Source organism: Pelobates fuscus, chromosome 12 (assembly GCF_036172605.1).
Source record: "Pelobates fuscus isolate aPelFus1 chromosome 12, aPelFus1.pri, whole genome shotgun sequence".
Lineage (NCBI taxonomy): Eukaryota > Metazoa > Chordata > Amphibia > Anura > Pelobatidae > Pelobates > Pelobates fuscus.
This window is the reverse complement of record NC_086328.1, coordinates 87,984,792-87,998,245: the sequence shown is the minus strand read 5'-3', so window position 1 is coordinate 87,998,245 and position 13,454 is coordinate 87,984,792. Positions and strand designations below refer to the sequence as shown.

Sequence of the window (13,454 nt, the reverse complement as noted above, 5' to 3'; positions counted from 1 at the left end):
TCTCGCAGCCAGCATGCCGTGCGGAGCAGTGCCATGGTAGCCCGTGGCAATGCTCTGACGCCCGTGGGACTCGCAAGATTTAGACCGGGGAGCTAAACGGAGCTGCTGGGAAGGTAAGTAAGCGCTTGCTGTGGGCCTATCATGGGACTGGCAGTCAGGGTATGTATTATCAGCAATATCTATCTCTATAGGCAGATACCAATATTGCCGAAAATACCGAATATCGGTCGATAACATGGGCAAGACCGATAATCGGTCGATCCCTACTGGACATAACCCATTTTGAATACCGTGGGTTGTCTAATTTTACAAACGGTATACCATGATAGGGTTAATTTTCATCCCTGGGCTGCTATATGGTCTCAAAAGCCACATAGGCCCAGCAAATCAATCTGGCAAATTTCAATGTGCAAACATGGAAAAGGGAAAAGCCCTATATTTGACCCCTGTAATTTTGCAAAAAAAACATAAAACCTGTACATTGGGGGCACTGTTGCTGAACACATATTGAACTGTTCTTTTTCTGTAACACATAACAGGGACTGAGAATCCATGCCTAAAGTACAATGTGAGCGAAGAATAACACAAAAAAATGACTACCCATCATTTTGACAAAGCCTGGTGGTAGAATTAGTGCATGGAAAGTGTTAAAATACCACCATGAAATGAAATGTCTACTTTTCAAAAATATATGAGGGTATATTACATTGGCGAACATAGCGGGGTCGCAGCTGTGACAAGGCTCGTCACTCCAGGGTGCCCAGCCACCCTGCGGACCCCTGCAACCGGGTGCCCACCATCATGTGTTGAGGCCCTGGCCCGCGTGGCAAACTGCCGGGGCCGCACGTTCAAGAGACCCATCGGGTGGCCCATGTTGTTGGGAGCCACCCGATGGAGTTGAATTTCCAGGGTGCCCCGGTCAGAGCTGCGGCGCTTTAGCAGCGCGACTGGGTCCCCTGTGATAACATCACAGCTGGAAGGAAGTGACTGCCTGTTACTCCTCCCAGCTATCAGAGAGTCCGCGCGGGAGAAAGAAGAGGGAGTCAGAGTGGGAACTCTCACTCCCACCAGCCTGAGCCACCACTGGACCCCAGGGAAGGTCGCCCTCCTGCACCTAAAAGGTAGGAAACAGGAGGGTGACAAACTTTTTCTATGTGTGCCTGTATGTATGCATGTATCTGTCTGTATGTATGTCTGTATCCATGTGTATGGGGGGGCCCATTGGTCAGTTTCGCACCGGGGCCCCATGGATTATGTGTACGCCACTGATTGGCCGGCTACAAAAATGTCCCAAATAGCACATAGGTGCATGATGACCAGTTGGAAAACTGGAATATGCACCCTCAAAATAATGTCTTTTAGCACCCAGAAAACCCGATACACCTATACATGGTGGTATCACTGTACTCAGGAGATGTTGCTGAACATATATTGGGGTGTTCTTTGGCAGTAACCCTTAAAGTTCTCCATACATGTATTCTTAAATTGCTATGTGTGTCCAAAAAAAATCACTTTTTTTTTCATTTGGCATAGATTGGTGGTAAAATGGTTGCATGAAAAGAGTCAAAATACCCCAAGTTTAATACCTTAGGTTGTCTTCTTTTAAAAAAATATATACATGTGAAGGGTTATCCAGGGATTCCTGACAGATATCAGTGTTACAATGTAACTTGCGTTAATTTTGAAAGAAAATGGTTTGGAAATATCAAAGTGCTACTTGTATTTATAGCCCTATAACTTTCCAAAAAAAGCTAAGAACATGTTAACATTGGGCATTTCTAAACTCAGGACAAAATTTAGAAACTATTTAGCACAGGTGTTTTTTTGGCAGTTGTACATGCGTAACAGATTTTGAGGGTCAAAGTTAGAAAAATTTTTTGTTTTTTAAAAAAAAAAAAAATCATACAATAACAGTATGGAGATAATATATAGCAAAACAAGAATTATCTCACTAGGTGCTAGAACTCACAGGTACTCCTTCAAGCACCAAATAAACATAGATATTACTAAAAAGAGACTGCACCCTAGAACCACCAATGAAAGTTATGCAAACACCCTTGAAAAAGAGAGAAACGGTATAGAATATGTGTGGATACAGTAAATGAGTAAGAGGAAAATTACAGCTAAACACAAAAACCGCAGAAATGTAAAAACTGCCCTGGTCCTTAACGTTAAGAAAATTTAAAAATGGTCTGGTCACTAAGGGGTTAAAGTCTTAAAATATGACAGTTAACAAAAGTGCCAGTTTCAAAAGAAATTAACCCTTTTCTAATTGGGGCAGAAGCACCTTCCTGTCTGTCAGTAAGGCAGCCAAGGAGGTTTTCTTCAACTTACGTTAGCTCCACAGAGCTGATGAAGCAGCAGGCGTGCTAAGCTACAGAGCGCTTGCATTCCCCTTTTCTCAATGAGCTGTAGTACAGCTTATGGAGATGCATTGTAAAGCAGTGATGATGAGCATGTGTGCTACCTCAACGAGAAGCCTCTGATTGGACTATTCCCCGGCACATACTAAGTCAGATCTATGGAAAGAATGTGGGGAGCTTGCAAATGCTGCCGACAGCCTGGGATCAGTCTGATATGCAGATGGTATAGATTCTGCTTGTAATGGCCCAAGTGAGTAAAAACATTTTTGAGACCTGAGAAGGTATTAACCGAAGGGCAAGCTACTGAGTTTCTCTAAGTTTTGTCCGTTCTCAGAATTCTCATATTCTAGTTTTTTCCATATACCCCAAGAAACATGCAGGAAAAATAAATACATGCGTCTTTTTTGGGGGTAAAGCAGATAAATTGTCTAATCCTGAAACATAATTCTAAGTCTGCAAATAACGAACTGTCAAGAATTTGCTATGAGCAGCAGTGTATTGGATCATTGCATGGTAAGTCAAGCCTCCTCCATTACGTGGCGGGAGACGCAAAGGTCAGCTGAAAAATAGGTAAGTAAAAGCTGGGTTTTTTTAATAGCACACAGCTGGGAAGGGACAAGAACACTATTGCATTAGGAATACAGGTTTGAGTTGAGTTACTTCTGACAGTACATAAGCACATGCAACCCCCCAAACAATGACAAACAAACCTAAAAACACTAATGTACATCAAAGAGAGACTGCAGACACCTAAAGAACTTAAGCCTAGCAGGAGTGTTTAGGAGGTCCCCCTTAGTCCTGTTTTATTAAAGCGCCTATTCATGAAACAGGATGGAAACGAGCCCCTGGCTGTCAAGCTAACATCCACATCCTCTCTCTGTACAAGAGAACTAAACTTCTCTCGTAGTGGGTTTTCTCACAGTGAAGCATTGGTCAAGGATTCCCTATCATAGCCATCTCCAAGACATCCAGTAGAGGTGTGCTCAGCTCTGCAATGAAAATGTTCCGATAGACTGCAATGGAAGCATGCAAGGCTAAAATGACAGGGGTACTGCACTAAAAACTCTTCATTGAAAAGAAAGTGGTCTGAGTGTCTATAGCATCTTTTGAAGGGATACTATAGGCACCAAGACCACTTCATCTCATTGAAGTAATCTGGATGCAGTGCTTCTGGCCCCTTAACATGCCATTTTTACATTGCAGGGATAGGATAACCTCTAGTGGTTGTCTTCATGAGGACATAAAACAACTTAAATTCCCTATAGGAAAGCATTGATTCATACTTTACTATGGAAAAAGTTCTAATTTCGTGGTGCTCGCTGCACATGTGCATTAGGTTCCCACACAAGCATGATGTTGCAGGAGGAGGAGACTGAGCCAGCGCCAAATGGTGAAGAGGGTGGGGGCAGGGGGTTAACCTATTCATGACCGCAGGTGGAGGGACCTAATAAGTTACGGACAGGGCATATTATAGTGTTTCGAACACAGGTTTGTATTCTCAGTGATATAGTGTTCCTTTAATGTCTAACAGAGGACACAGACAACTTCACTATAAAGACAAGATGGAGTCCACAAGCAAAATAAATAAAATTAAAAATAAAAAACTGACTCAAAGCACAACTCCCTGTCATCTGTGTTCTAGCACAGCCTTTTACAAGTGATGCGACATCACCGAAGGGGTGAAATGTAAACAGAATGGAGGCAGGGGATTGAGAAAGAAAGTTTCAGATGCAGATGGAACTGCAGAACATAGGGAAAATGTTGGATAGATTAATATCGTCACCCATACTGCACACCCGCTTCAGAGGGGTGTAGAATTAACACTCGTGCATTACAAGAAGAATGCGGAATTTACACTTTTGCATTATCATATATTATAAGCATGCAGAATTTATACTTCTGCTATATCTTGTTTCATTCAAGGAATTCTTCCACATTATCATTTCAGTCCAGCATGGTCAGCAGTGATGGGCTATCCCCACAGAGTGATTATGGTGATTATCGAGCTGTAGTGGTTATTGTGTGTAGATTGCCCTTAACAGAAGTGGCTAAATAAGTTTTCCAATCATGACTTCCCTATATTTTGCCTTTTTTCAATAGCGTGCCCTTGAAGGATAAAACATCATTAAAGGGACACTATAGTCACCCAGACCACTTCAGCTCAATTAAGTGGTCCGGGTGCCAAGTCCCTCAGGTTTTAACCCTTCAGATGTAAACATAGTTTCAGAGAAACTGATATGTTTACATTGCAGAGTTAATCTAGCCTCTAGTGGCTGTCTTCCTGATGCGAAATTTGCATCCAGCATGCAGAACGTCCATAGGAAAGCATTGAGAAATGCTTTCCTATGGACTGTTTGAATGCGCGCGTGGCACTTGCCGCGCATGCGCATTCCACTCTGGAGCTGACGTCGGTGGGGGAGGAGAGGTCACCAGCGCTGAGGGAGCCCGGCGCTGGATTAAAGTAGGTAGCTGAAGGGATTTTAACCCCTTCAGCAAAAATGGGAGGGGCACCCTGAGAGTGGGGGCACCCTTAGGGCACTATAGTGTCAGGAAAACGGGTTTATTTTCCTGACACTATAGTGATCCTTTCAAAAATAATAAGGCCTGTCCACAACCTCACCAAATTGCAGGTGAGAGCGCAATTTAGATATTACCACTAATACACATTGTAACTTGAAATAAAATAATTCAGAGTGTAGTATATTACATAGTAACATAGCAAGCACATGGTTATCCAACTCACATGTTGATGAGCCACATATAGTAGGCTCAGATTTTAAAGACTCCAGTCAGATATCTTTTTTTGTAGTTCTTTGGATTTTAATCCAGCAGATTTATTTTCAAGACCTCCTTTGTGCTTTACTTAAATCGATCAACATAAGGGAAACTTACAAATAGGGATCGACCGATATTGATTTTTTTAGAACCGATACCGATATTCTGTGAACTTTCAGGCCGATAGCCGATATAATTTGCCGATATTCTGTACATTTACCATTTTGGAAAATAAAAACTATTTCTAAAGGTAAATGCACAAAATATACATGCCACATGTAGTGGATGCAGTGTGTTTAGACAGGGGAGCTGTGTGTGTTTGTGTAGTGTGTGTGTAGTGGATGCAGTGTGTGTTTGTGTAGTGTGTGTGTTGTGGATGCAGTGTGCATTAGTGTTGTGTGTGTGTAGTGGATGCAGTGTGTGTTTGTGTAGTGTGTGTGTTGTGGATGCAGTGTGCATTAGTGTTGTGTGTGTGTGTGTGTGTGTGTATATAGTGAAAGCAGAGTGTGTGGGTAGTGTGCGTGAAGTGAATGCTGTATATACTAAATGCAAAGTGTGTGTTTGTGTAGTGTGTGTATATAATGCAGCATGTTTGTGTAGTGTGCATTATATAAACACACTACACAAACACACTGCATTATATACACACGCTACACACTGCATTATATAAACACACTGCATTATATACACACACACTACACACACTGCATTATATAAACACAATACAAACACTACACAAACACACACTGCATTATATACACACTACACAAACACGCTGCATTATATACAGTGTGTTTGTGTAGTGTATGTGTATATAATGCAGTGTGCTTGTATAGTGTGTGTGTATATAATGCAGTGTGTTTGTATGTATATAATGCAGTGTGTTTGTATAGTGTGTGTGTGTATATATAATAGTGTGTGTGTGTATATATAATGCAGTGTGTTTGTATAGTGTGTGTGTGTGTATATAATGCAGTGTGTTTGTATAGTGTGTGTGTGTGTGTGTGTGTGTGTATAATGCAGTGTGTTTGTATAGTGTATGTATATAATGCAGTGTGTTTGTATAGTGTATGTATATAATGCAGTGTGTTTGTATAGTGTGTGTATATAATGCAGTGTGTTTGTATAGTGTGTGTATATAATGCAGTGTGTTTGTATAGTGTGTGTATATAATGCAGTGTGTTTGTATGTATATAATGCAGTGTGTTTGTATAGTGTGTGTGTGTGTGTGTATATAATGCAGTGTGTTTGTATAGTGTGTGTGTGTATATAATGCAGTGTGTTTGTATAGTGTGTGTGTATATAATGCAGTGTGTTTGTATAGTGTGTGTGTATATAATGCAGTGTGTTTGTATGGTGTGTGTAAATAATGCAGTGTGTTTGTATAGTGTGTGTGTGTGTATATAATGCAGTGTGTTTGTATAGTGTGTGTGTGTGTGTGTGTATATAATGCAGTGTGTTTGTATAGTGTGTGTGTGTATATAATGCAGTGTGTGTGTGTGTTTGTATAGTGTGTGTATGTATATAATGCAGTGTGTTTGTATAGTGTGTGTGTGTATAATGCAGTGTGTTTGTATAGTGTGTGTGTTTGTATAGTGTGTGTGTGTATGTATATAATGCAGTGTGTTTGTATAGTGTGTGTGTGTATGTAAATAATGCAGTGTGTTTGTATAGTGTGTGTGTGTGTATGTATATAATGCAGTGTGTTTGTATAGTGTGTGTGTGTGTATATAATGCAGTGTGTTTGTATAGTGTGCGTGTATATAATGCAGTGTGTTTGTATAGTGTGCGTGTATATAATGCAGTGTGTTTGTATAGTGTGCGTGTATATAATGCAATGTGTTTGTATAGTGTGCGTGTATATAATGCAGTGTGTTTGTATAGTGTGCGTGTATATAATGCAGTGTGTTTGTATAGTGTGCGTGTATATAATGCAGTGTGTTTGTATAGTGTGCGTGTATATAATGCAGTGTGTTTGTATAGTGTGCGTGTATATAATGCAGTGTGTTTGTATAGTGTGCGTGTATATAATGCAGTGTGTTTGTATAGTGTGCGTGTATATAATGCAGTGTGTTTGTATAGTGTGCGTGTATATAATGCAGTGTGTTTGTATAGTGTGCGTGTATATAATGCAGTGTGTTTGTATAGTGTGCGTGTATATAATGCAGTGTGTTTGTGCAGTGTGCATTATATAAAACACACTATACAAACACACTGCATTATATACACAGTGTGTTTGTGTAGTGTATGTATATATAATGGAGTGTGTGTGTGTGAGGGGGCATTTTTTATAATTTTTTTATTAAATTATTTTTTTATATTTAACTATTGTTTATTTTTGTTGTCCCCCCTCCCTGTTTCATACTTGGCCAGGGAGGGGGGATATAGCAGTCCCTGGTGGTCCAGTGGCATTGGCTGAGCTGTGGGGGGGGGGGGGGCGGGCAGCAAGCATTTACTCACCTCCCAGCAGCTCCTCCAGCTCCCCAGTGTAAGTCAACGCTCTGACTGCCGCGGGTCTCGCGAGACTTACACTGGGGAGCTGGAGGAGCTGCTGGGAGGTGAGTAAATGCTTGCTGCCCGCCCCCCCAGGACCGCCGGGCTTCTAATGAGCCTGGCAGTCCTAGGAGGTATTATCGGCAATATCGGTATCTGAATTGGCCGATACCGATATTGCCGATTATATCGGTAAAACCGATAATCTGTCGATCCCTACTTACAAATATTGCTGCATCTATTGAGAATAAAAAAAATAATAACGTAAATCCAAAATGAACCTTAAAAAATCTATAGCACAACATGTTCCGACCATGGTGTTCTTCAAAGTTACATAATTTATATTTCCGCAAATCCTTCATCCGTAGAGTGTGGTTGGCGCGCTTTTTGCCGGATCTTTATTTCCTGATGTGTCATTTCGCATATGCGCAACATCATTAATTACGCTCTAGTCAGAGCACTTTCTTCGCTAATTGTCATAAAGACCATTATATTTATGGGCAAATGGCCTCTTTCACCATATATAGGAAAAAATTAAAAACAGAGAGAATCAGCTGCAAAAAGCAGATGTATCTAGCTACATAAATCTGGAGAGAATGAAGTAGTCCCACAGAAAAATATAAATAAAGAAATAATTAGAAAATGAAAAAATGTGTTAATCTCCTTGTGACAATAAAACTACAAAATAGACAACATATATCCAATATCCCTAGTATTAGATATGAGTATATATAAACAGGATGGAACACCAAAAATGAGCTTTTAATAAATCCTGCTCAAAAGTGTTCTCTAATATATATAGTAACTCAATCTCAATAAGGAAGATGGGGGAATGGCAATAGGAATACAATCCCAATAAACTACCACTAAAATAAAGAAAACACGCTCATAGGGGATTAACGTAAATTCACAAGTAGACCCTTATTTACATATCACACTCACAAAATTCAAGTGATTTTCAGGCTCATCAATTTGGTAGATTCTCACGAATTCCTCGTAATTAGAATTACGCTTTATTTTTACTCCTGAGGAAGTCTGAGACTACAGACGAAACGCGTAGAGTTATATATATTTGCAATTTTATTTTTTATTTGTTTTCCTGCCTAACACTTCTGCGAGGATCATCTTACTCCATATTGATGGGACATACAGAATTGTATTGATGGGCCTTTTTACATCTTTTATATTGTAAGTGCAACCATTAAAGCTGATTTATACTTTATGACAGTGCTGTACTATGCTGATTTTTATCTTTTACATGCAATATACATCATTCTAATTACGAGGAATTCGTGAGAATCTACCAAATTGATGAGCCTGAAAATCACTTGAATTTTGTGAGTGTGATATGTAAATAAGGGTCTACACTTGTGAATTGACGTTAATCCCCTATGAGCGTGTTCTTTCTTTTTTTTTATAGGTTTAGGTATATCCTATTTTTTTCCATATGCTGAATGACGTCAGATGTGAATACGGAATAACGCAAGTGAAAGTGACAAATAGCGTTCCGCCAAAAAGTCAACAAAAGAAGGCAGAAAGCATGCCAACCACGCTATAAATATGGGAAAACTCGCAGAACTATAAATTAATCATCTTGAAGAAGAAGACCATCACGGTCTTAACACGTTGTGCTATATGCTACATATTTTTTATGTTCATTTGGGATTTTATTTGATTCACAGTAATATTTGTACATTGCCCTTATGCTTACTGACTTAAATAAAGAACAAAGGAGGTTCCTGGAAAAAAGAATCTACTGAATCCAGAAAATTCAGAGAATTACAAGAAAGCAAATCTGAGCCTTATACATGTGGCTCAGCAACACGTGAGTTTGATACCATCAAAAACTGAGAATATGTAATATATAATGATATACTACACTATGATTTGTTTGCACATTTATTTCATATTACAACAGAATTTGTATAAATGGTAAAATCTACCTTATTTACCGTGTGCTCTCACCTCCAATTTGGCTATTTAAGTTTACATTGTGGTTTGTGTTGTGATGCAACATTTGGTGATTGTAGAAGCACGTTTTGTACAGTTATCAATTTTTGCCCTTTATTACATGTATTATACAAGTCCAGCATAGCCCTTAAACCTAAAGTGCCCTTACTATCTTCTTACAGTAAAAACAATGAAAAGAGCCGCAACAACGAACTTCCGGATATAAGAGATTTTATTCCACCAAAAGTCAATGAAGTGTTTACTTTTTTATTTTTTTTACCCAAAATGTTTCAGATTTATATGTACCAATGGATGGTGAAATACAATACATATCACTGTTATTGGGGTGACGTACATTTCTATGTTTTAAAGGGTAATTGTCACTTCTCCAAAAATTTTATATTATACTTATCCTATATATTTGTCAAAAAATGTAAATATTTATTTGTGAGGTATGAAAAATAAAATCTAGAAATCCACACCTTTATCCTGCTACAGGGAGTCTCCATCTTGGCTCCCTGTCAATCATTGTTAAATAGTCTGTTCTCTGTACACAGCAGTCCGCCTAAAGAAGGATACGGAGAAGAGAAACCCACTGCTTCTACTTCTCATCCTCATTTGCTGTGTGCCTTAGCTGTGCCTGCACTGAACTAGACTGTATACCCTTAATAAAATAGCAGCCACAAAGCAGCATGGAGGGGAATAATCACCCACTGTAAAAAAATAAAATAAAAAATTAACTATTTTCATCCTAGAGTGAACACTGTCCCACTTGGGGCTGTTCATTAGTAGAGTGCTCAGCCATGGGCTCAGTGCCCTGAGATTCCTTAGTGCAGCCTCACTACACTGACTGGGGACATTTCCCTGAGGCCCCCAAATACCGGACCAGAGGGAACAAACCCAGGAGAGTGTGAGAGGACCCCGATTTCAGGATGATCCTGCTGAACTCGAGCTAGTTCAGAGGTATGGGACTGTAACGTAATTTTCTAAATCTTTAATAAAAATTTAAAATGAAACAGGGTATAACACTAGAGGGCTTTCTGGTTTGAAACTGACCTTTGGTCCGTTATCTGACGCTGGATGTCCTCGCGCTCTGCATGAGGACCTCCAGTGTCAGATTTTTTCCCCCCATAGGAAAGCATTAAATAATGCTTTCCTATGGGGAAATCCTAATGCGAGCATCGGAGGGGGAGTGGGCGGAGCCTGACCCAGCGCCGAGGGACATTAGTGCTGGATTCAGGAAAGTGACTGAAGGGGTCACTGTAGGGACCTATAGTGTCAGGAAAACTGCTTTGTTTTCCTGGCACTATAGAATCCCTTGGTCTTGGCATGTTGCTCCTACATTTTACGTAGGAGCCACATTTTTCAGGTGAAGAGGTATTTGTGAAAAATCGCACCATTGAAAATTATTAATAACGTAAGATTGAATCTTTATGAAATACTCAAATTGACTGTGTTAAAATTTCACTGAAATTCTTATTCAGTCAAAAGATATACTGAGACAAAGTAGGGACTAATTTGTCTCAGTATTTTTTCTACAATTAACAAAAAGGCAGATCAACCGCTGCCAAGCTTGTCATTTCTTCCAGCCATCCCCAGTGATGTCTGTAGGGGGGAAAAAAAGCTCTTTGTATGGAGGACATGCTCTTCTAGGATCCTCCACAGATCTCAATGCTGTATTCTAACTCATGCACAAGAGTACAGCGCTGACATTATCTCCTGAGGACGGTGGCCCCCGCGAGGGACAGGTTCATGTAAGTAAAGCTCTCCTTTCCCTACCCCCCCACTGCCACTGGACTCCCAGTGGTGATGCCACTATTGCATATCTTTGCAAATGACGCAAACACCCTGGAGGCGGACAGAGACGCTTTTAATGCACAAACTGCATTAAAATAGAACAGAAACATTGTTTCCAATTCTTCTATCTATATACTGTACATTTCTACATTTATTTTTACAGACCTCACAAAACACATTTGTTGGAAATAAGAGATAAGTAAACATAACCTTAAAATTCTTGGTCAGTGATTGCTTCCCCAATATCACTTTACCCCTGCAACTAACCGCTGTCCTACCAACTAACAACAATTACCTTCGCAAGAGATCCTACTGACATCTGTATGACATTACTATCTCACCACCATAGGTGGCCATCCTAATTCAGATGTCATAACTACCCTCTCAACGTCACCACACCAACACAATTCCAAATTGTAGAGCAGGGGTAGGCAACCTTTGGCACTCCAGATGTTGTGGACTACATCTCCCACAATGCTGGCAAAGCATCATGGGAGGTGTAGACCAAATCATCTGGAGTGCCGAAGAGTATTCGTCCCCGCTGATAAATTTATTAGCTCCCATTTCTGCAATACTATTTTATCCTGTGTTCAGGATGTTGCAATCTGTTCTAGCAGCATCAAGGGACGAACTGCATTCTGCATTAGAGAAATGCAGATGTTACTCTTCCTAAAATACCTAAATTCCCAAATGGCAGAGATGATGATCTGTGCCATCAAAATGATATTTTTTTTATATTTTTTTTAAAGGGCTGGATCAGCATTCTGAGAGTTGCAGTTCAGTTTTATAATTTATATTTTCTTATTATAATATAAAGTGCAGTCCTGTGACTGCCCATGCTGTGATAGAGTGTGAGGCGCCATGTTTGCTGGTTGCAGTCTCAGTCTCTGTGTAATACTGGATGCAGCCAGCCTGCATTGCGCCTCCATACAGCTCGCACACTGCCTGTAACATCGCACAGTAACAGCAGGAGACGCTGTGCTGCACTGCCCCATTCCCACCAGTAGGTGTCGCTGTTGCCCACCAGGCTCCGCCACTCACCCCCTGCGGCCTCGTCCTTGATCCTCATCCCCGGAGTTTCCTGCTCAGTCTGACCGCTCCTCGACGTGCATTCCCCGGATGGGCCCGCCTGGGACCCATCCGGAATTTCCGCTTCTTCTTCATTTCGCCCGGTGCGCTGCATGCCCTCCGCCTTCCGGTGTTCTAATTAACTCCCGACAGCTGGGGCTGGGGCTCGGCCGGCGGGGAGACTCAGGGCCCGGGTTAGCCGCCGATCAGTACCGCACAGGAGGGCGGGGCCTATGGCTGACGACACGGAAGAGGCAGAGCCGCCTCCCTCCAAGCGCCGCACAGGACTGAGGGGCGGCGTTAGTGACGTCACGGCGGCAAGCCGTGTCCTAGCGCCGCACAGGACAGAGGAGGCGGGAATAGCAGTATCCACGGGGCGGGGCTTGTCCTAACCCTTAGAGGGACGAGTGGGTGACGTCACCGGGATATGTACCGCGTGATCGCAGTGCAGTCCGTGTGCTCGGTGTTACCCGAGTAATAATACCGTGTGACCCGAGTAATAATATCGTGCAGACAGAGTAATAATACCGTGTGACCCGAGTAATAATACCGTGTGACCCGAGTAATAATACCGTGTGACCCGAGTAATAATATCGTGCGGACAGAGTAATAATACCGTGCGGGCAGAGTATCAATACTGTGCCATCAGAGTATCAATACTGTGCGATCAGAGTACCAATACTGTGCCATCAGAGTAGCAATACTGTGCCATCAGAGTATCAATACTGTGCGATCAGAGTATCAATACTGTGCCATCAGAGTATCAATACTGTGCCATCAGAGTATCAATACTGTGCGATCAGAGTATCAATACTGTGCGATCAGAGTAGCAATACTGTGCCATCAGAGTAGCAATACTGTGTGACCAGAGTATCAATACTGTGCCATCAGAGTATCAATACTGTGCCATCAGAGTATCAATACTGTGCCATCAGAGTATCAATACTGTGTGATCAGAGTATCAATACTGTGTGATCAGAGTATCAATACTGTGCCATCAGAGTATCA

General features: G+C 41.2%; 1 protein-coding gene across 2 annotated transcripts in view; it reads right to left on the bottom strand.

Moving 5' to 3' along the window:
- ZFTA (zinc finger translocation associated) overlaps positions 1–12,775 on the bottom strand; it is a 33,634-nt gene extending 20,859 nt beyond the window's left edge. The window contains exon 1 of one of the 2 annotated variants that reach the window (XM_063438723.1): positions 12,420–12,775. In XM_063438723.1, coding sequence (XP_063294793.1) covers positions 12,420–12,561 — 142 coding nt within the window. In that variant the 5' untranslated portion in view covers positions 12,562–12,775. The remainder of the gene's footprint in view (positions 1–12,419) is intronic. The other variant, XM_063438724.1, reaches the window with a different exon arrangement.
- Between the last annotated feature and the right edge of the window lie 679 nt (positions 12,776–13,454).